Genomic DNA, 20,545 nt, shown 5'->3' with positions numbered 1-20,545 from the left:
CCCCCCCCCCCCCCCATTGAATTGTTGAATGAGCGATTGTACTAACAAAGTGATGTCTCCCTCTGCCTCCAAGGTAATCCCTTCTAATCTTTGGAGTTCCACAAGAATCCCTTCCCCAACCTCCTGTATGGTCCTAATCATAGTCTTGAAGGACACCATGGCTCTAGATAATCCTGCATCTCCTAGGATCAGCATCCTCCTCTATACCTCCAATTCCATCCTCAGTGCTCCCCAATTGACCTTGGTATCCCAAGATCTGCAGCCACTTCATCCCCAGGATGACGCCAATGCTTCCTAACTCTAATGAAAGAAAATCATCCCTCACTTGAATCCCTTGAATAGTTAGCACTACTCCCTTACATACTCCTCTACCCATCTCAACCTTCCTCGTGCCTATCATCATCCCATAGCCCCCGGTGTCCACCAATTTCACCCCCAACAGATCTATAATCTAATTGTAGATGAAATTGTGGCCTTCCCCACTATTGATCATCATCATCACCTCTCTGACAGTTATCTCTCCCGTCACCTTCATGATGTGATTCGGGGTGAATCCCACCACTGAGTTCAAAGAGACTTCCACATATCTAGATGCAGCTTCTCCTCTTCCTCCACCACAGGCCCACTCTCACGTCCCTCCTTAGCTTCTTAGTTATCACAGATGATGAGAACCTAAAGAGTTCGATCCTTACACCTATGTCTCGGCATGTATTTCTTGTCAAATATGAAGCACAAGCCCCTTGCTCGCTTCTCCTAAAACTACTTAGTGAGCTTCTTGAAATTTCTCCCAAATCCCCCTCTAATCTTTTCCTTTGGGGCTTCACACAGACCTCCTGGTCTGGATCCCTTAGGAGCTAAAAATATGGTGGTCATCCTATACAATCCCCCTAAGCTGCTACCTCTAGTCCCCCTCTCCAGATACTTTTGGTCCTCGACCAATTATGCCAGCTTCATGGCCTCCCCCAAATCACGAGGCCTCATCACTTTGACAGCTGCTCTGATCTCTGATTTAAGCCCCTTCATAAAGTTCCCTTCTAGCACTATCTCAGAAAGTCGATCTAGCCTGCTAGTTATGTACTCAAATCTGTCACGGAACTCTCTCATAGTCCCCTCCTGCGTCAGGGCGAAGAATTGCTCATAGAAGTCTCCTCCCCTACTAGTTCAGAATCATTCAAGCAACCAGTCCTTGCTTCCGTCAACTCCGAATGGGTCACCTCATGTCCTTCCACTGATACCAAACCAACGCCTTCTCTTTCAGACATAGCCCCGCCGCTGTTAATTTCTCCTCCTCGATCAACCCGTTGCTACAAACCATCTCTTTATTTTGTAGATCCACCCATATGCGTCCTTTCCCTCAAAGATAGTCATCTTCAATTTCCTACCGTTGGGTCACCCCCGTTTCCTCTGAATCCACCGTAACAACCCATTCCTCGAAGAAGAGTTGCTCTCCAATTGTCATGCTCTTTCCTTCGGTGCTCAAACACATATCCTTCGTCAAAGTCTCCTCTCCTTTAAAAATCAACACCCCAGCGATCGAAATCCTCCCCTCTTCTCACAAAATCAGCACCCCTTCATTCATAGTCGATGCTTATCTCCTCCTTAGAAAGTGGCTCTAGCGGAGGGACCCATCTTCTCCCTCCAGAATCCCCACTTCTAAGTTTTTTCTTCCCCTAAACATGTTATGGTTGTCACCTCTTCCCTGGTCGCCGGTGGTTTCCTTTGCTTCAAATGTCGCCTGAGTGGGTTTGACTTCAAGTAATTTATTCAGCATGTCTTCTACTACGGCGAACCTTCCATCCATCTTTTCATGGACGGAAGCAAATTGATTCTAAAAATAAAAATAAAAATAAAAATCTTCAAAATCTGATTTGAGTTGACCTAATTCTCCCTCCAAAAATTTCACTTTCCTTCCGGCCATTGGTTCCCTTAGATCGAAATGCTCTGATACCAATTTGATAGGAAATAGCCACCAAAAATAAAGAAAACTGCTGAAATCACTGCGCAGATTTTACAAAATATGTGGGCATAATCAAGAAGAAAGCTCTTGAAATTCAATAATAGAAGAAAAAAAATAACATGATACAACGAATATTCAATTCGAGAGGAAGATCAGCTCTCCAAATCTCTAGCCAAAGTCTAGGCCAAAAACCAACATCAAGATCTCAAATTTCAGATTTAATTCAAAATAACACAAATCCTAACAAGAAGAAACTAATTAAAGCAAAAGGAAAATTTATTAATCCCTAAACATCACCAAATTTGAATTTTCCCTCCAACCCAAAAGTTGTGTAGGCACCACAATGTCGAACCATAGAGCATCACAATGTCCGATCCCTAAATTCGACCAAAATAAAAGAGAGCAAGACACCACAGCAAAGAAAATCCAGCGATGCAATGTCAGTAAGTAGCAACACCGAAGCGCTGAGTAGGGTGCCAAAGAGCCAAATTACATGAACATCATGACGCAACAATTAATTCAATTACCACATAAAAGAAACACATTGATTCAGTCATAGCACCGCACAATGAGATTCATGAGCATCGCAGCAATGAGATTCATGAGCGCCACAACGTTAATTCTTTTCACCAGTGCCGCAACACTGCTACTAGCAGCGACGTGGTTATTTGTAATAAATAGAAATAATTTTAGCTGAATTTATGAGGGGGCTGACCATATTTTTATTTGAAAATAGTATAAGAAAAAGTCTAGAAAGAGTGAAGAAGTGAGTGCAATTGCAGGAAGTCCATTCTTGTGATAAGAAAAGTCTGTAACGTGTTGTAAAGAACTTCGTGGTGGCATATTTTAAAATATCTCTTGCTTTTTTTAATTTTCAGATAAATGCAGTGTGTTTTGTTTATTTCCAATTCCATGGCCGGCTAAGATATTTCTTTGGGCATAGGATATGTTAGAAACCATGTGTCCTTAGGATTGGATCTTAATTCAATGAATCATTCAAATATTATTTTAATTCTCTCATACTTAATTTAGTTTATGTTGAGGTCTTGAATGAACTTAAAAATTAGTGTGATCTATCACTTTGACAGAGTAGAGGAACAATTAGGGGATTTAAAACTGAACTCTATCACATGGTTTAAAATTGCGCAATATGAGGCTCGCCTTGAGGCTCGCATTTGCGCAATTCCACTAAAGTACACCTCGAGTTTTTTTTATGAGGCTTGCGCCTCAACTTGGTTGAGGCCCGCCTCGCCTCACTAGCATGAGGCTTACACCTCACGCTATATATATTAAAACTTACATAAATCTTGAAGTAAATGCCCGACATTGGACTTATAGAAGAGGAGGAAGGGGAGAAAGCAGTTCACCATAATGATGATTCAAATGAAGAACCCCTTAGTGATGACAGTGCTGATGACTTATGAGTTCTTATGTGCTATGTCATTGCTATTTATTTTTGGAAATTGGAATTTTATGTTAATGAAAAGAATATTAGGATTTGGGAAAGATAGAGTTTTGAGTTGAACTATATTTTATGTTGTCTTATTATTGAGATATTTTGATTTAACTTCATATCTTATGCTTTTTTATGTTTTATATTATTCACTCATTAGTATATAAAAAATTTATCATTTTATGTTTACGCAATATTTTGATTTTGAGGCTTACGCCTCGCCTCACGAATGAAAAACGCCTCAATACCCGAATACAAAATTTTAAACATTGCTCTATCATGCATAGACATGATGGCTAGAGCTCTCGAATCTTAAATAGACATAATCAATGTAATTGAGTGAAAAGTTAGCTAAACACCCAAACATGCTCGACGGAGACTAAGAGTAAATTTGCTCTGATTCATAGTAACATTAGTAGAGTTCTAACTTTTGCATTCATGAGTTTTTAACCATCATAGGTTCAAAGCCCCTTTGGCATAGAATTCTTTTCTTTTAGAAATTGTAGTTGATAGCTCTTATTAACACACCCTTATAATTATACTGATAAGATAAATTAAACAGTTCACATAAACAGTACTAGAATGATTTTAGAATAATTCTTTTCCTTCCGGGAACAATACTCTACTGATTACTTTATTATTTGACACAATATGTATACTTGCATAGATCTAGAATTTATACAACAATTATGATCTATCACACTCTCTTGGAACTTCATCAGATGTTTTCTTTAAATTGATAAATATCACATGTAGATCCTCCTTATTCTCTCTAAACTTCCCCATCAGACCACTCAATGAATGCATAGCTTCCATATATAGTAGAACTTCCAAGCATAAATCTAATTTGATTTTGAGAAACAACAGATTACGTCATAACCTATGCTCAATTACTCTCTCAATTTCAATGCATAACACATTAATATAATTCCTCTATAATTCGCACTCTTGTGCATACCTTTATTCTTAAAATTAGGAAGCAACATACTACTTTTTCACTCATCTGGTATATTTTTAATCTTCAAAATAACAATAAAAAGTTTAGTAAGCTAAGAAATTTTCTTCATCTCATAAACATTTTTACACCTCTATTAGAATATCATTAGGTCCAACTATTTTTTCACACTTTATTTTTTTAAATTCTATCCAACTTCAGCTTTACTAATACTAAAATAAAAATAAAAACCTCTATTTCATTTAAGATACTAATATCACTAAAGTCAATCGTATTCTCAAAATCTTTATTAAAAAGCATATCAAAATATCTCATCCACCTATGTTGGATATCCTCTTCTAAATTTTCAACTACAACAACAACACAAGCCTCTACCCCACTATATGGGGTTGGCCACATGAATCATTTTTCTCCATTGTCCGGTTAAGGTCAAATTCTCATTTAAATCAAATAAAAAAGAGTCATTTCTAATATTTTCAAACCAAGTCTTTTTTTATCTAGATCTATCTTTCTTAACATATGTCAACATCTGCTATCCTAATCGGGTCATTGGAAGGCAGAAATTTTATGTGACAAAACCATCTAAGGCTATTCTCTAATCTTATCTGTCATTGGAGCTACTCCAACCTTTTCACATATACACTTGTTTCGCATTTTGACTATAAGAGTGAAACCACTCATCCACCTGAGCATCCTCGTCTCTGCAACAATCAACTTAATTTTATTCCTCTCTTTTAATGGCCAGCATTCTGTCCATAAAACATTGCAAGCCTCACTACCATCTTATAGAACTTTCTCTTTAAGTTTTAGGGATAATTTTCTACTACACAACAGTCGTGATGCATCCCTCCACTTCAACTATCCAACTTAAATTCTATTAATAATATCTCCATCTATTTTACCATCACTTTGACAATAGACCTGAGATATCTAAAATCTATACTCTTATTAATGACTTTAACGTCTAAAGTCGCAAACCCCCACTAGATCTATTGCTAGTAAAATTACACTCCATGTATCTAGCATGAAAAAAAAAACTCAATGATTCAAATAAGATGGTTTAGCACTTTAGCACACTTTAGCACACTTTAGCACAAAAGAGAATCTTAAAAGTCTTGGATGAAACCGTTTTAAGCGAAGAAAAAAGGATCAGATAATTCTAACGAATATGCATCAGAGTAAAATTTTGATCAACCAGCACGGTTGTTGCACAAGCTGGCAGATTAACATTTGCTGTAACATTTGTTGTAAAATTGCTATATAAATCATCATCACAATTGCTTATTGTATGTTTTCTCTCCATAATAATTTCAAATTTCCAGACATTAAATCAACTTTTCCTGACATGTGCTTAAAAATGTTCTTTCATCTATGCAAACAAAAAATATGCCAATAATTCAAAAGGTTCCGTAAAGACTAAAGACAACTATATATCCTCACCAAACTTCTTGTATTATAACTTACATGAAACACGATATTTTGATAATTAAAAAAAATCAAAGAAAAAGCAATTAGAGAACCATACCTTAGCAAAAAGAAGAATTGGTAGTTGCGTTCCAGTTATTGAAGTCACATTATCATTGTTGATAGTTTCAAACAAAAGAATTGGGCAGCCCATGTCCCAACCACCACAATCACAGCCTCCACCAAATCTCCATCTGTCAAGTAATGAAGAAGGCCCATCTTCCTCACTGTTAGGGAGACCATGTCTCCCACTGGGTGTAACTACCTTTATATATGCAGAACTAGGGTGAGTACCAACGGTAACTCTTGTCTGATCTGCTACAGAAACACTAGAAAAGCCTTTGTTTCCACTGCTGTACTTTTCTCCCGCTTGAATATTTTTCAAGGCATCTTTCTTAGTAAAAGAGATCTGAATAACAATGGCAGCGATTTCAAGGTTTGGCTGTAACTCGGTTGGTTCCCAGGGACAAGAAGTTGAATGTTCCGAGTCAAAGTCAGAGGAAAAGACGCTAACAGGATAATGGTTGTTTCCAGCCTTATTCAAGCGACTTGATTCTGAAGCTTCTGCAACTAAACTGTCTGCAACAGTAAAAACAGCAGTTTGACTGGAATTCGATGAGACATGGGATCTCTCAACCGCATGGTTCCTTCTTGCTTGAGCAATGTCATACATAGTGAACTCTGTAACAGCTGAGTTATCAAAAGATCCAGCACCAGTGATCTCTGGGCACAAGTAACAAGAAACCTGCATCTGACCAATCATTAGAGATAGCTGATCATGTCTGTCTTTTGTTCTATTATTGTGGCTATTACTTTTCTTTTTACAGCAATGGAAAGTATACATCCAATTAAAATCATTTTCAGCTTTCCATGTCTTCGCACAGAGAACATCTTCATTATCTTTAACAGAGAATTCATACAGTGGGGCACCATGGTTACATTCCAATCTGAGAGCAGCATGCAAGTGAGCAGGAGAAATAGCTGTTTTCATCACATGGTCACTTCCGTTAGATTCACTGTCATTTTCAATCTTCTGAGCTGCCCTTGAGAAATCATTCAGTAGGTATTTGGGGAAAATTTTATGTCTACTTAAGTTTCGAGCATCGGAGGCTGTACCACTACTGATTTCTGGTTCCTTGTGAAATGGGTTGCGCAGAGATTTAGATTTCAAAATAGGATCCAACATCTTCTTAAATGGACTGAAACGAGTCTTTGGGCTGGATTTTAAAATCTCTCTTTCTAAATGATAAGATGTGATTGAAGTTCCTACATTTGCTGAAAAGGATTTGGGCAGAATGCAAATAGAATCTCTGTTATAGATAATACCAGCATCAACTCCATCACTAAACAACTGAAGTGTACCAGAATTTGTTTCTTTTACCTGCACTTTCTCTACAAACTCAGGAGCTTCCTTTCCAGAAAAAATAGCGATCTCTTCGGTCCGCAAGTGCATTTCCAAGAGGTTATCTGCAGAACTGATGCCTGCTGGATCTGTATTTGAGCTTGAAATACTGATCTTTGAACGGTCCTCTAAGAGTTCGCGGAATGACAAGTCTAAAAACTCAATATTTTCTTTCGGAAATAACTCACAAGATGGAGAATCTTGATCCATGTTTAAAGACATCAGAGCTTCTTTAGTTGGTTGAGGAAAGTAAACAGATTTTTTTGATGAATGCCGTGGTGAGGATTTGATAACTTCAAAAGACAGAAAAGCATCATCACTACGGTATTGCTTCACACTCCTGCTATCTGTATCCTCTTGAATTCTTCTGACTTCTTCTGAGCTTTGATACATAGAACCCCGCTTTGGCACCTCACTATCTTTTACATCCATTCCAATTGACCTGGAAGGCATGCTTTTCCGAAGGGAACAGGCAGGATTACACAAAAACAATTCACTAGAATCGTTAACAATCAAGCCATAGGTGCTCAAGTGTCGCCATCTTTTATCTCCATCTTCTGCATTTGTACATTGATATACAACCCTCTCTTCTGCCTTCTTCCTATTAGAGAAAGATGAAATTGCAATCTTAGATCTTGGTCCAACCTGGAAAACATTTTCACTCTCAAGTGCGATGTCGAGATCCATTGAGATGTTGACAATGAAGAAGAAAATTAAGTCAGCCTCTTATCACAGAACAGTTATCGAACTTCAAGACACAAAAGCACCATGCCTCTCACTACAGCACTCATCATTTTAACCTTTTAAAACTCTTTCTACTTTCATGCAGCCTGATAAAGGAATGCATATAAATAATCATTTGCATCTGATGGCTGAGCAGCTTGAACAGCTTGAGCGCATGGTCACTAACATCATCAAAATAATTTAACAAGAGAAAGTGTCATATCCACCACATAAGGCTCCCACCAACTGGAAGATCCAGTAGCTGTTAATTGAATTACATGTTCATCAGTCGTGTTGTTACCCTGCACAAATCAGGAAAAGAGTTATCTAAACAATACGCATAAAGGCTAGCAAGCTCAGTTAGGTTCAGGAGTTCTTCATAGATCATAAAGAATTCGCACAAGCTAGTCTAGATTTGTTCTCAAATGCCAAAGCATTTCAAAAATCCAACCTTCTAAAAAAAAGTTCTTAAGAGTCATTCATGAAAGGAAGACCACCAGTAGAAACCTGTGGACAAGAATGCTACAAAGATCGATGATGAAAATTGAAAATAAGTGCAAAGGAGAACAAACAAAATACAAAATTTATTTGTTAGACAAAAAATGCCTTCATCCACGGAGCAAGCACTGTTGACATAATAAACCTCAAAATGAATGAACATGGAGGGCAGGTGCAAGCAAGTCAAATTAGAATCAACCTCAAAATAAAAATGAGTCAATTCGATATGAACTCAACTCAAAAATCGATATGAACTCAACTCAAAAATCGAAATATATTTCAAGTCAAGCCAGCTTGACTTGAAAGTGTCAATTTTAGTCAACTCAAAATTTAACTGGATTTAATCATGTCCTAATCTGGTATTCTATTCTTTTTTGTGAAATTTTTTGTTATTTGTTTATTGGATTCCTCTGGCAATTCCTTGTTAATATAGAACTCTCTCATTAACCTATTTAGCAGCTTTAATGACTTTATTCTTGATGCTCTACTGATTAGATCTTGTGCTCCTGTGGAGCTTCGCATTAACTTCTAGCAGCTTCTCTTCAACAAGTAAAACAAATTTCTTAACTTCAAACCTGCTGACAGACGAGCTTTCAGACTACTTGCTGCTTGCTGGGAGATGAGGATCTAAAAGGAAAGGCTTAGCACCATCCCTGACCTGCGTCACTCGCTTACTTCAAAAATGCTTCAAGTCCTACTGATAAAAGAGAAACGACTGACTTGCTAGCTTCCCGAACTAGCTAACTAGTGAGTGCATCTATTTTCTTTTTGGCTTTTTGGGCAGGCGCTAGTAGAGGAGTAGGTCTTGCCTGGCTTGCAAGACAACAAGAAAGATTTATTCTTTATGCTACGCCCTAGGTATCAAGACCGGTCGTGGGGTTACACTCGAAACCAACAAAAGCAACTCCTCAATAAAGTAACTCAACTCGAAATATCGTCGTATAATAGAAAGAGAAAAACACAAATTTGTGTTTTTTCACAGTCTGAGGAATTGCTTCGTTTCGCTCGCACCTTTGGTTCTCCCCGAAAACAATGTCCGACTTGCACTAGCTTTTCGGGCTTGGGGTAATGGAATGGGAGGCGCGACTGAAAGGAGCGATTGAGAAGTTCCTGCTAAGAAAGCTTTCTCTTTCTTCAAGCCAAGGAGATCCTATTTAGAAATCATCTATTCTAAAGCACACTGCGTCTTTCTTGTCTATAGCTAGGGCCCTTGAGCCTTCTGTCAATAGGAGTTCTTCCGGTCAGTCAGTCAAGTAGGTAGTAGTTCAATTTGGTCGATCTGAGACTTAGTTAACTCTTTTATCCGGATGCAGAAAAAACCATAAAAGCAGCCTGCCACATGATCACTAAATAGATCAAAAAAGGTGCTAATTCAGTCATAACAACAGTCAACTTCGTTCTCTCGCTCTGCTCGCGTTGCTAGCGGAGTGGCATAAAGTTCAAATTGAAAAGCTAAACTGGTCGAGGTCTTGAAGTCATGCATTAGCCTATTGGGGACCGGCTTTCGTGAAATCACTTATGGGAAATGGTTCCTCTGCATCGAGACTCTTGAACCAAGACTCGTAACTGAATCTCTTTCTTCTTATATACTCTATACATAACATAATTTTGTAGATAGAAGTAGATTTAGATAATCTCACTTATGTGACAAACAAATAGTCTTCAGCCCATAACTAGTAACCGTTTGTCATCAGTGATCACATTCTAGCTCTTTGACGCTTTCTTCTCCAGAGTTCTTGTTGATCCGGGTGCATCGGTCAACATTATGAACTTAAGGGTCCTCGCTCACTTGGAAATTGACGTCCGCCAGTTAAGCTCCGACAAGATGATGCTACGAGGATTCAACGAGCAGGGCGAGAGAGCCCTTGGTTCGATAACCCTTCTACTCAGAATTGGAGACTTTCAGACTGAAGCAAAGTTCAACATCATCGACTCAGAGACTTCATTCAACGCTTTGCTTGGAAGACCCTAGCTTCATGAACATAGAATGGTTTGATCAAGCCTTCCCTGACTTTTTATTTGCATTTGTTCTCGAGAGGTTAAATAAATTGACGCCAAAATAATTTTTTAGCATTTGTATATAGGATATTGCTTGGGCAATTCCATCATCATGATCATACGGGTGAGTTATATACGCAACTCAGTGGGTAAATCATAATTTTAAGTAACAATAAATACAATTGGAGAAGCAATATGTATATTAGCTTTAAACATTTAAATAACGGGAGGACATGGAGATTTATACAGAGTAATTTGGAAACAAATTTTCATCAGTGACATGATGATAGCATTGAGAAACAATTATATAATAAGCATAAACTGTAGAGAGAACATATTAGTTGTCATATATTGGCATCGTAATCAAGGACTGGAGCCATCATATATTTGGCACCGCATTGATTATAGCATGATTATAGCATTTGAATATCATCATCATTGTTCATAGCATAGTGTGAGACATCTCAAGATAAATAACTATATATTCCATCTCAAAAGCCTTAGCAAAAATAGCCTGTCATTAATCAACTTATTGCTAGCCGATACATCCCTTGTACGCGCAAGAAAGATGCAGGACATATGTGCTATTCTCAACAATGAGAGGTCCTTCACACCACCTTTTGATAAATCCCTATGGGCTCCGAAAATTCGCGCCCCGGACTCTCCGCGAACCCTCTTATTTTCTTCGGGTCATCAATAAGAGTTTTAATGTTTAGGTTCCAAGGAAATTTTTCAGAAGGCGCCATCAAACAGATACATGGTATATTGCGTTTAGTAGCAGCATGATTTGGTATTTGAAATTTTGATATTTAAAACTAGAAATTCACCACCTTGCGCTTAAAGCGGATGTTTGGGGAATAATGATGAGCCCGATCAAGATCACATGGTTCCGTCGTCCTGGGTCATTATGATCCCTAGTCTACTTAGTCAGAAGAGGTAGTCAGCCTAACCTGACAGTAGGATTCTTTTCGGCAACCATGGGTTGCTTCGTCCAATAGTACCTTGTAGACCTATGGTAAATATTTGTTTACGGAGACAAATTTGAATTCACTTTAGCTAATAGAGGGATTTATTCCCTAATGATTATATCCTATTGATTCATATCTCAAGGATTTGAAGTCATTGAAGAACATGCAGGCTCTAATCATGATCGTAATTTAGTGGTGTCATTTGGTGGCAAAACCACCTAATTCAGAGGATCATGGTCATAAATGTTTACCTGTGGTGTCATTTGGCGGCAAAACCACCGGTTAGAATACATGTGTCAAGTCCTTACTAGCAATAGATTATTTGAGAATGAATTTTAATAATATTCTTTAATAAACATTTGCTCTTTGTCAGCTAAAGTGTTTTTTAGATTTGTCTATCTCGACAAACTATTGTGAAGGGTAGATGGGTATTTTGCTTTATGTGTTTTGATGATTTATTTCAATTTTAGATATTAACATCATTGGGTGTATTTTATGTTAATTTGGGAGGTATTTTTATATTTATGGTATCCTCCGATTGAGATTTTCTATTAATACGACCATTATTTGGGGTTTTCAAGGACAAATTCATTTTTTAATCGAACCTTGTCCGCTCTGTCTTCTTGACTATAGAGGATCGGGTTCATTATTAGTTTTATACTTTTATTAGTGAATTTTTTTGTTAGAGACATTGAATGTCTAATATGAATGTATAAAATAAATATTATGGTCGGCATTATAACAGTATAATTGTTTCATAGCTGAGCCGTGTCGACTCCTATCTACCCACATAGAAGGATCGATCCTGTTGTCGGCTTTATACATTTGTTAGTTAATTTTTCTTATAATAGATCTTGAAAGCCTAATATTAATGTATAAAATAAATATCCTGATCAACATTGTTACTGTATATTTGTTTGATGGTTTGAACTGTGTTGATCCTTATCCAATTATTTAGAAAGATCGGGCTCAATTTTGGAATTATTTTTGACTCGTACAGCATCCTTACACGCCATATGCGTACCTACAACACGCACGTCGGGGCCTGTGCATGAGTATGCTTTTATATGTTATTTTGCATGATATATTTGTATAGTGTTGTATGTATTCAAATATCTATGATCAACATGCATATTCGCACACACGCCCATTCCTTTATTTGTATATTAATATACTTGTATGTGCATTTATGTATCAACATATATACAACCATGTTAGTCTACGTGTTTGCATTTTGCATGAAGTGTTTGATATGCATTATAGTGATTTAGCACATTAACATGGTGTATAGTGCATTTGTATAATATATTTACACGTCGTTGATTTGTCAATATGATATATTTGCATAATAGTTCAACGTGTGAATCCAATAGCATGGCATTATTCTTCAGTTATTTGCTACTTTATGCAGGTAGATTGTTATGCATTAATGATGAGTATAAATAATATTATATTTTATATGTTAAATTGCTAGTAAAACCATATTATTTTAGTTGTGTTGTGAAGGAAAATACAAGAAAGACCTGAAATTCTAAATATCATAAAGCGTCGCGGTATTAGACACTATACCGCCGCGATGCCATCATTGACACTGCTAGAGTGCCCATTATGGACATGGTTGCCCGATCTCTATTTGACAGTGCCACGGCATTGAAGGAGCCAATGCTATAAAGCCCAGTTTCTGTCTGCACAGCGCCGTTATACTAATTTCCAATGCAGCCAAGTCGAAGGGAGTGCCACGTGAACATCATAGCGCTCAACCATCAATAGCGCCACAGCACTATAGTTGTAACCAACCAGGACATAATCTGTCAGCGAAGTGATGCGTCGATTCATTTAACAGCGGGTCCACATCAGCAAGCGCCGCAAATGAGGAAATTCTTCAGCGCAACGGCATTAGTTCATTTATGGGAGCCATAGCGCAAGTCTCTACAATGTCGCAGTGCATGTTTCTAGAGCGCCGCAACGTCAGAGCCCATTTTCTATATTTTTTTATAAATAGTCCATTTGTAATGTTAGTAAAATAGTTCAATCACTTAGTTAATTTCAATCTTCATAGTGTTTCTCTACAATTTTCTTAAGAGAGAAAATTAAGAGAATTCAAGGAGCACTAGATCCACTTCATAAGTGATTTTGGTCAATGTTTATGGAAGCAATTATGTAAATTTAAAGAAGAGTGTAAAAGAGATCATTGAACTCATTTGGTGATATCTTTTCTTTAGTATTTTCTTTCTATTGTGCAATTAATAAAAATAAGTTTGCTTCACTTTTCCTTCATGTGTGGTTAAATTCTGTAATTTTGGATTAATTGTGTAAATGAAACATGGAATACTAATGAATTCTCTTCATCAATAATTTAGTGATGTTTTCAATATATGAGGTCTTCATTTAATGTACATAGCAACCATATGTATGGTTAATATCAAGTGTAATGTGGAGCCTAGGAATAGAAAAGCAGGCACAACTAGGTATTTTAGATTAATATGATGCCTGAAGAGTAGGCATAATGCTTGATATATATATATATATATATCAAATTTAAAGAGATGAATTGTAATACGGGGGTTTTAACAGAACATGCTTAACTTACTCTTCTAAGATTTTCATAGGGTAGCAAAATATGGGAGTTTAGAGTGGCATTGAGGTAGGAAGGTTTAATCTGTCATTTATCTATTCACGCTCGACTGAGCAGTCGGTGATACATATGCTCTGAATAGCATCAATATAAAAGATAATCATTAGGAAATATATTGTATTTACGTTCCATCAATCCAAATATTTTATCCAAATAGTGTTTTATTTAAATTTTTTATTGATTTTAAATTAAGTGATTGAATCTCCACCAAAATTTATTTTTATTGAGTATGATAATTATTGTAATTATAGTAGACAGTACCAATATTTGCAAGTAAACATTCTTCCTCATGGGATCGATATTCTACTCTATCATTAGATTACTTGATCCGGCATAGTTGTCTATATATTGCATATTATTAAATGGTAGGTCGTTTTCAACTGATTAATATGCTCCTAGCTGAATATGCTGAAAGCATTCATTATTATTATTTAAAAAAAAAACTATGAAATCATAAAGCAATGGAGAAGAAATGATCGGAACTGTTAACAAAACAAACAAGCAAATGAAACACGATGATGAGCAACTTCAGAGGCGATGAAAAATTGAAGTCATAAGGAAAAAAGGTAAACAACACAACAACAGTAATACAAATTTGTTATGATCAATAACAGGAGCAAGCATGCTTCCGCCATCAGCTGAGCTTTCCCTTTTCACTCCAATTTTCAATAACAATGGATAAACGCAAATATACCCCACCCAAAGGCAGTGCAACCGGAAGCTGTATGCTCATCCATGAACCTAAGCAGGCAATGGTTGCTGCAATGAATGCATAGCTCAGCATCTGGACCTCCCTCATCTCCAACTTCTGCACCAGGGAACAAAGGAGAGGAAAATTGGTTTGCTGAAAACACTTTTAAAAAAAACCACAACCGACAAAACATCATTGTCAAAAGCAGAGAAGTGAACTAAAACAGCGTTAATCAACCAGATCTTACTAATCTATCACCTGACTAATGCCATGAAATCTAGAACAATACCATAAAGGCAAAACAACAGAGATTTTCTCTCACGTTCCTCCTAAATAACATCAGTAAACCCTAGCTTCACTTCTAAGTCTAGCCGAAAACACCCCTTGTAGCTCGACCGGACTGAAAAACGAACACCAACGGCACCAAAGGACCCAAACAAATTACCTTTGAGCTCGAACAACGAAGAAGCGAAGAAAAGTGAGGTGAGACGGGAGACAAGAAACCCGTAGCGCTTTTTGCTGCAATGCCCGACGCTGCGGTTTCATAGTGGCCAGTGGAGCAGTGGGGGAGTCACCGACGGCATGACACTGGTCTGCATTGGAAGTCGCTACTCTCCGGTGCTTTTGTCAAGTAAATAAATAATTTCTTAATCAACAACAATCAGAGTGTCAGAACAATTTTACGTCTCTTATAATAACGTTTTCCTTTTTTAAATGAAGCAATGTGCCCATCGCCAGATCCGTTGATGTATTGCAGAAGAAAATTACTAAAAAAACCTCTCCAATTTAGCAATAGACCCGTAAAATTCGTGATTGAATGATTCGTTGGTCCAAGGAGTTATCCTTCTTAGCCATAATTGAGGCCCCTAACATATTGGGCGATCTTTCTGCAATAAGCAAATATAATTTTCAAGGACATTGTATGATTATGGAGAAGAAATGAAGGGTATATTTGTAAAAAGGAAGCAGAAGGGCCTCGGGAGATTCCCTTGGTTCTTGCCACGTTGTTGTATAAGGCGAAGCGTAGACCGACGGAATTGTTGGAAGGGAATCTTGTAATTTTATTATTCATTAAAAATATTCTTAAATATATTTAAAGTTTACAACTAGGAATCATCAATTTGTATTCGAAACATTTAACTAGCTAGCTCCTGAGGCCATTAAAAAAAAAAGCTCCGGAGCCCTTTGTCCTGTACTGCCACGTTGAATTATTGGAAAATTCAAATTAATGTAATTTATAATTTTCTAATATTTTATGTCAAAATATATCATTCACAAATATATTCGAGTACTTACACGAACATATAACGTCATTGATAAGAGAAATTATTCTGTGCGAAAGTTGGATGTAGCTCTACATTCAGGGCAAATCAGGTGCAACCACATCAGCGGTACTGAGCAGTACCAAACTACAATACCTACCGAATGGATGACTTGGTGCATTCTGATTAGTCTCTGGAAGACCTTCAACGTCCGCACAGAATAAATAATCCACTGGCAAAGTCATTGAGCGGAGGGTTCTAATCAACTTTTTTTATTATATAGTTTTGCGATTCAAAAGTCATTATTCAATTTATTGCATGTATGTCATCACATTATTTGTATTTTTTTTTTCCTTTTTAAAAATGACTAAGCAAATCTTCAATTTTGTAGAAAGATTAATAAAGATATTTTAAATAAGTTAATCTTAATTAAGTTTTTCACTTAATTAACAAAGATTAATAAAAAAAATCTTAAATAAAAGTTCATAAAACCCCCATTTTGATTGAATCGCTTCACATGAAATTCATATAAATTTTTATGAGCTTCTTCAACAAGTATGACCTTAAACAAAAATCTTCAATTTTGTAGAACACAAACTTCACAAATAAAGAAAAATATATATCTTGTCCACAATTAGGGGTGTCAATTCGGGTCAGCGGGTCGGGCTCGGGTCGAACCCGGAACTGACTCGGCACTATTCGGGTCAACCCGAATCCGACCCGTTTTTAAAAATGGGTCAGGTTTCTGGACCCGAACCCGACCCGATTCGGGTCCGAGTCAACGCGACCCGACACGAATGGCCCGAAGTTGACCTAAAATTGCTAATTTTCAGGTCAAAATCGGGACAATATTCGATTTTCGAATCAAAATCGGGTCAAAAATTGGTCAATCTCGGGTTTTCGGGTTAAATATGAGTTTTCGTGACACTTTCGGGTCAATTTCGGGTTGTTGGGTCAACCCAAACCCGACCCAATTTTTAAAACGGATTGATTTGTTCAACCCAAACCCGACCCGTTTCGGGTTCGGGTTGACCCAAACCCAAATTTTTCAGGATCGAATTCGGGTCGTGTCAAAAATTGACACCCCTATGGGCAATTTTAATAAAATAATATTTATAGCGCGTACAGAAGCAATCTAATAAATACATATCGGAACATTACCATTTACATCTTTATAGAAAGATTTTTATGCGGCATCAAAAATGCTCTTGAATATAAAACTAACGCTAAACTACTTATAGTAGATTAATAAATTCATTTATGTCTAAATCATTAAAAAAAATAACTAACTCAGTGAAAATTAATAATTGATTATTTTTTACTAAAAGCATAAAATATTTCAATATAATTTCTATAAATATTTAAGATTTCAATATTATACAAAACATTATCTTATTTTATTAATTTATGTATACACCCACCTTAGTTGAGTCTTATTGATTTTACTTGCAGGAAAGGACTGTGCGGACTCCAAAAGTAGATGACCGTTCAAATTTGCTAAGTATTTACTGCATATTTATAGATACGTAGTAAATATTCAACAAATCCTCAATTGTGAATATTTGCAAGTATTTGATAATTTTTTGCTAAATATTTATTGAATATTTGCTAAAATTTGTTGAATATTTACTACGTATTTTAAAATATATAATAAATACTCAACAAATACGTAACAATCAGATCGGTACAACTCGGTATTTGCACAGGATTTGCTCGGTATTGCTAGAAAAAACTCGATACAACTCAATATTTGCTCGGTATTATTAGGTATTTGCTCGGTATTGGTTATTGCCGAGCAAAATCGACCAACACCTAGCAATACCGAGCAATCTTGGGTCCGTTCCGGATCGGGTTGTCGGGGGGCGCGATAAATAATGAAAATGCGTGTCGCGATTCTACTAGCGGCCGAACATAGAGTTGCGTACGTTCACCGGACCAAATAAAAGTTCCTTGCGGAGTATCGCCCATCCTAGGAATCACGGCAACTTAATCGAGCGGCCAATATTAACTTGTAACAACACAGCTAAGTTCTTCTAACATTATTGGAGCCAATTATATTCTGATATTAACATTTCACATTGATAATACTCATCTCGCTGTACAGATCTTGCATTGCTCCGGCTTTTTGACGGACTTCGCTTTCTGTAGTACTAAAGTGAAAGCTCTGATTACTGTCGACTTTAGTGGTCCAGCTTGTAAGACGCGCGGCTCTGTGTATTCTTGGTAGAAATAGCAATTCTTAAGAGTTGAGGCGGCCATTGATGGAGTGGGCGCCGTGGTGGCCCTTCAGCTTTGCAGTTAGCCGTGCGTAAACGGATCTCTGCATCTTAATGGCCTCTAGGATGCTTTCATTTAGTTGCTTGCAGAGCTCGTCCAGTGCAAGCATGGGGAATGGCTCCTCGATCAAAACTCCGACCTGGAATAAAAATAAAGAAAATTAATTAGAAAACTATGAGAGCCTAGATATATATAACTATAACAAAATTTACATCGATAATTAAGTCACAGAGAAGAACAAATCTGATGAGTTGAAACCTCCACGCGAAATTCTCCTAATGGAGCCAATTTTAAGGCAAATTATTACGTTCGGTCACTGGACCTAGAAATAGGTCCGGACATCCACTAAAAATTTGCCACGTGGACTGCGTTTTGAGTCAAAAAGTGCAGGTAAAGCACAGATAACGTGCAGGTAAAGCCAAGGTAAAGCGTCGTCAAAAAAGCACAGTCAAAGCGTAGTGAAAGCGCACAGGCAAAGTACAGTCCATCTGGCAAGTTTTTATTGGATGTCCGGTGACCGGACCTAATAATTTGCCCAATTCTAAAGACTCAGCAAGAAGAATGACTTGAAGTAAAGTCATTTAACTAAATTAAAATATATATATTTGACATAAACTTTTTTTTTTTTTTTTTTGATACTCTATTTATTTATTTATATTTTTTACATAAACTTTTTTTTTATACTATTACATAAACATTTATGGAAACTTCGAGTAATACTTTCCATGGAAAAAAATGAAAAGACAAAGGAGAAAAAAATGATAACAAAGTGGAGAACTTACTTCCTCAATGCAAAACAAGGAGGCTGCGCTAATGAAGGTAGCTGGAACTACAATCCAATTGCAGTCATCCCAAAGTATAATTGGAAGAGATAAATGCCACAATACTAGAAACCTTGATGTCAAACGAGTGTAAGATAAGGGGATTGGGATGCCAATGATTTGCTCACAAACACTGATGCCATCATAAAAGCAAGAAATTTTAGACTCCTGTTCACAAAATCAGTTTATATGTATTAGTTAGTTGATGCCAAAACAGTTCTCAGCTACAATCGTCAGGCAGAAGGCAACTAAACAAGCAACTCAGTCGAAATATATTTAACTGTAAAAAACTTTGAATATGAATGAGTACAAAATGCCCAGACATTTGACAGATACCAAATAAACATCCTTGTTTTCTTCCGCAAAGTAGATGTTCTCTTTATTTTCTCTGAACTGACGGAAATTCTTACAAAGTGATAGCCATCTACATATTAAGGTTTTGTTTGGGATGTCTTTCTTACTGCTTCTTAAAGCAGCTTTCTAGTATAAAAAATTTAATTTTTTTACAAAAAAACTGCTTTAAGAAGCAATAAGAAAGCCGTCCCAAATAGAGCTCAAGTCAATGCATATAAATAGCTTGCTATTGGAGTTCAACGCTTCAAGTCAATCATTTATTGTTTCTTTGTAAGTCATTTTTAATCCCTGTTTTTAGGACATTAAAAGTGATTTTGTTATTAATTTATGACATTTGAGTCACAGTTGTTTGCCATGAGATTTCAATGCTATTATTCCTGCATATTACGGTAATTAACTTTAGTGTGGACAAGTCAAATTAGGATGTATTTATTGTTATTTATTAAAGATGTTAGATCGCTATCATATTCAAGCTAGTTGCATAAATAGTCCCAGCAAAGTCTTAATGAGTTTTTGATGATACGATTGAAACTGAGATTTGTTCTTTGGATGTGAAATTCATTGCCTTGTTAGTATGAAGCAAGAATCATGTTTCTCCATTGAAGTTATTATCTTATCTTTATCACTCAACTTCTCATATGCCATATCCTGATCCAAAACACCCGCAATACACCATTAAATATTCAACCAAAACATTGAGCAGGCGGAAGGGGAGTGTAATTGTTATGAACCAAAGGGTTACAACAACAACATCAAGCCTTTGTCCCACTATGTGGGGTCGGCTACATGAATCCTTTTTTACCAGTGTTCAGTTAAAAGTCAAATTCTCATTTAAATCTAATAAATAAAGATCATTTCTAATATTTTCTAACCAAGTCTTTTTAGGTCTACCTCTACCTTTCTTAACATAAGTCAAATCTAATACCTCAATTTTCCTAACCGGGTCATCGGGAGGCCTTCGTTTAATGTGACCAAACCATCTAAGGCGACTCTCTCTAATCTTATCTTTCACTGGAGCTACTCCAACCTTTTCACATATATGCTCATTTCGTATCCTATCTCTAAGGGTAAAGCCACTCATCCACCT

At 36.7% G+C, this 20,545-nt stretch overlaps 2 protein-coding genes across 2 annotated transcripts in view; both read right to left on the bottom strand.

Moving 5' to 3' along the window:
- Window positions 1-15,367, bottom strand: part of LOC110099318 — a 19,126-nt gene extending 3,759 nt beyond the window's left edge. Inside the window, exons 1-3 of the mRNA XM_020826424.2 lie at window positions 15,190-15,367; window positions 14,753-14,861; window positions 5,891-8,256 (exon numbers count right to left, since the gene is read on the bottom strand). Coding sequence (XP_020682083.1) covers window positions 5,891-7,918 — 2,028 coding nt within the window. The 5' untranslated portion in view covers window positions 7,919-8,256; window positions 14,753-14,861; window positions 15,190-15,367. The remainder of the gene's footprint in view (window positions 1-5,890; window positions 8,257-14,752; window positions 14,862-15,189) is intronic.
- Window positions 15,368-17,964: 2,597 nt separating this feature from the next.
- Window positions 17,965-20,545, bottom strand: part of LOC110099327 (UPF0187 protein At3g61320, chloroplastic) — a 9,262-nt gene continuing 6,681 nt past the window's right edge. The window contains exons 3-4 of the mRNA XM_020826436.2: window positions 19,066-19,272; window positions 17,965-18,422 (exon numbers count right to left, since the gene is read on the bottom strand). Coding sequence (XP_020682095.1) covers window positions 18,246-18,422; window positions 19,066-19,272 — 384 coding nt within the window. The 3' untranslated portion in view covers window positions 17,965-18,245. The remainder of the gene's footprint in view (window positions 18,423-19,065; window positions 19,273-20,545) is intronic.

This window comes from Dendrobium catenatum, unplaced genomic scaffold (genome assembly GCF_001605985.2).
Source record: "Dendrobium catenatum unplaced genomic scaffold, ASM160598v2 fragScaff_scaffold_542, whole genome shotgun sequence".
Classification (NCBI taxonomy): domain Eukaryota; kingdom Viridiplantae; phylum Streptophyta; class Magnoliopsida; order Asparagales; family Orchidaceae; genus Dendrobium; species Dendrobium catenatum.
This window is presented reverse-complemented; position numbering and strand designations above follow the sequence as displayed.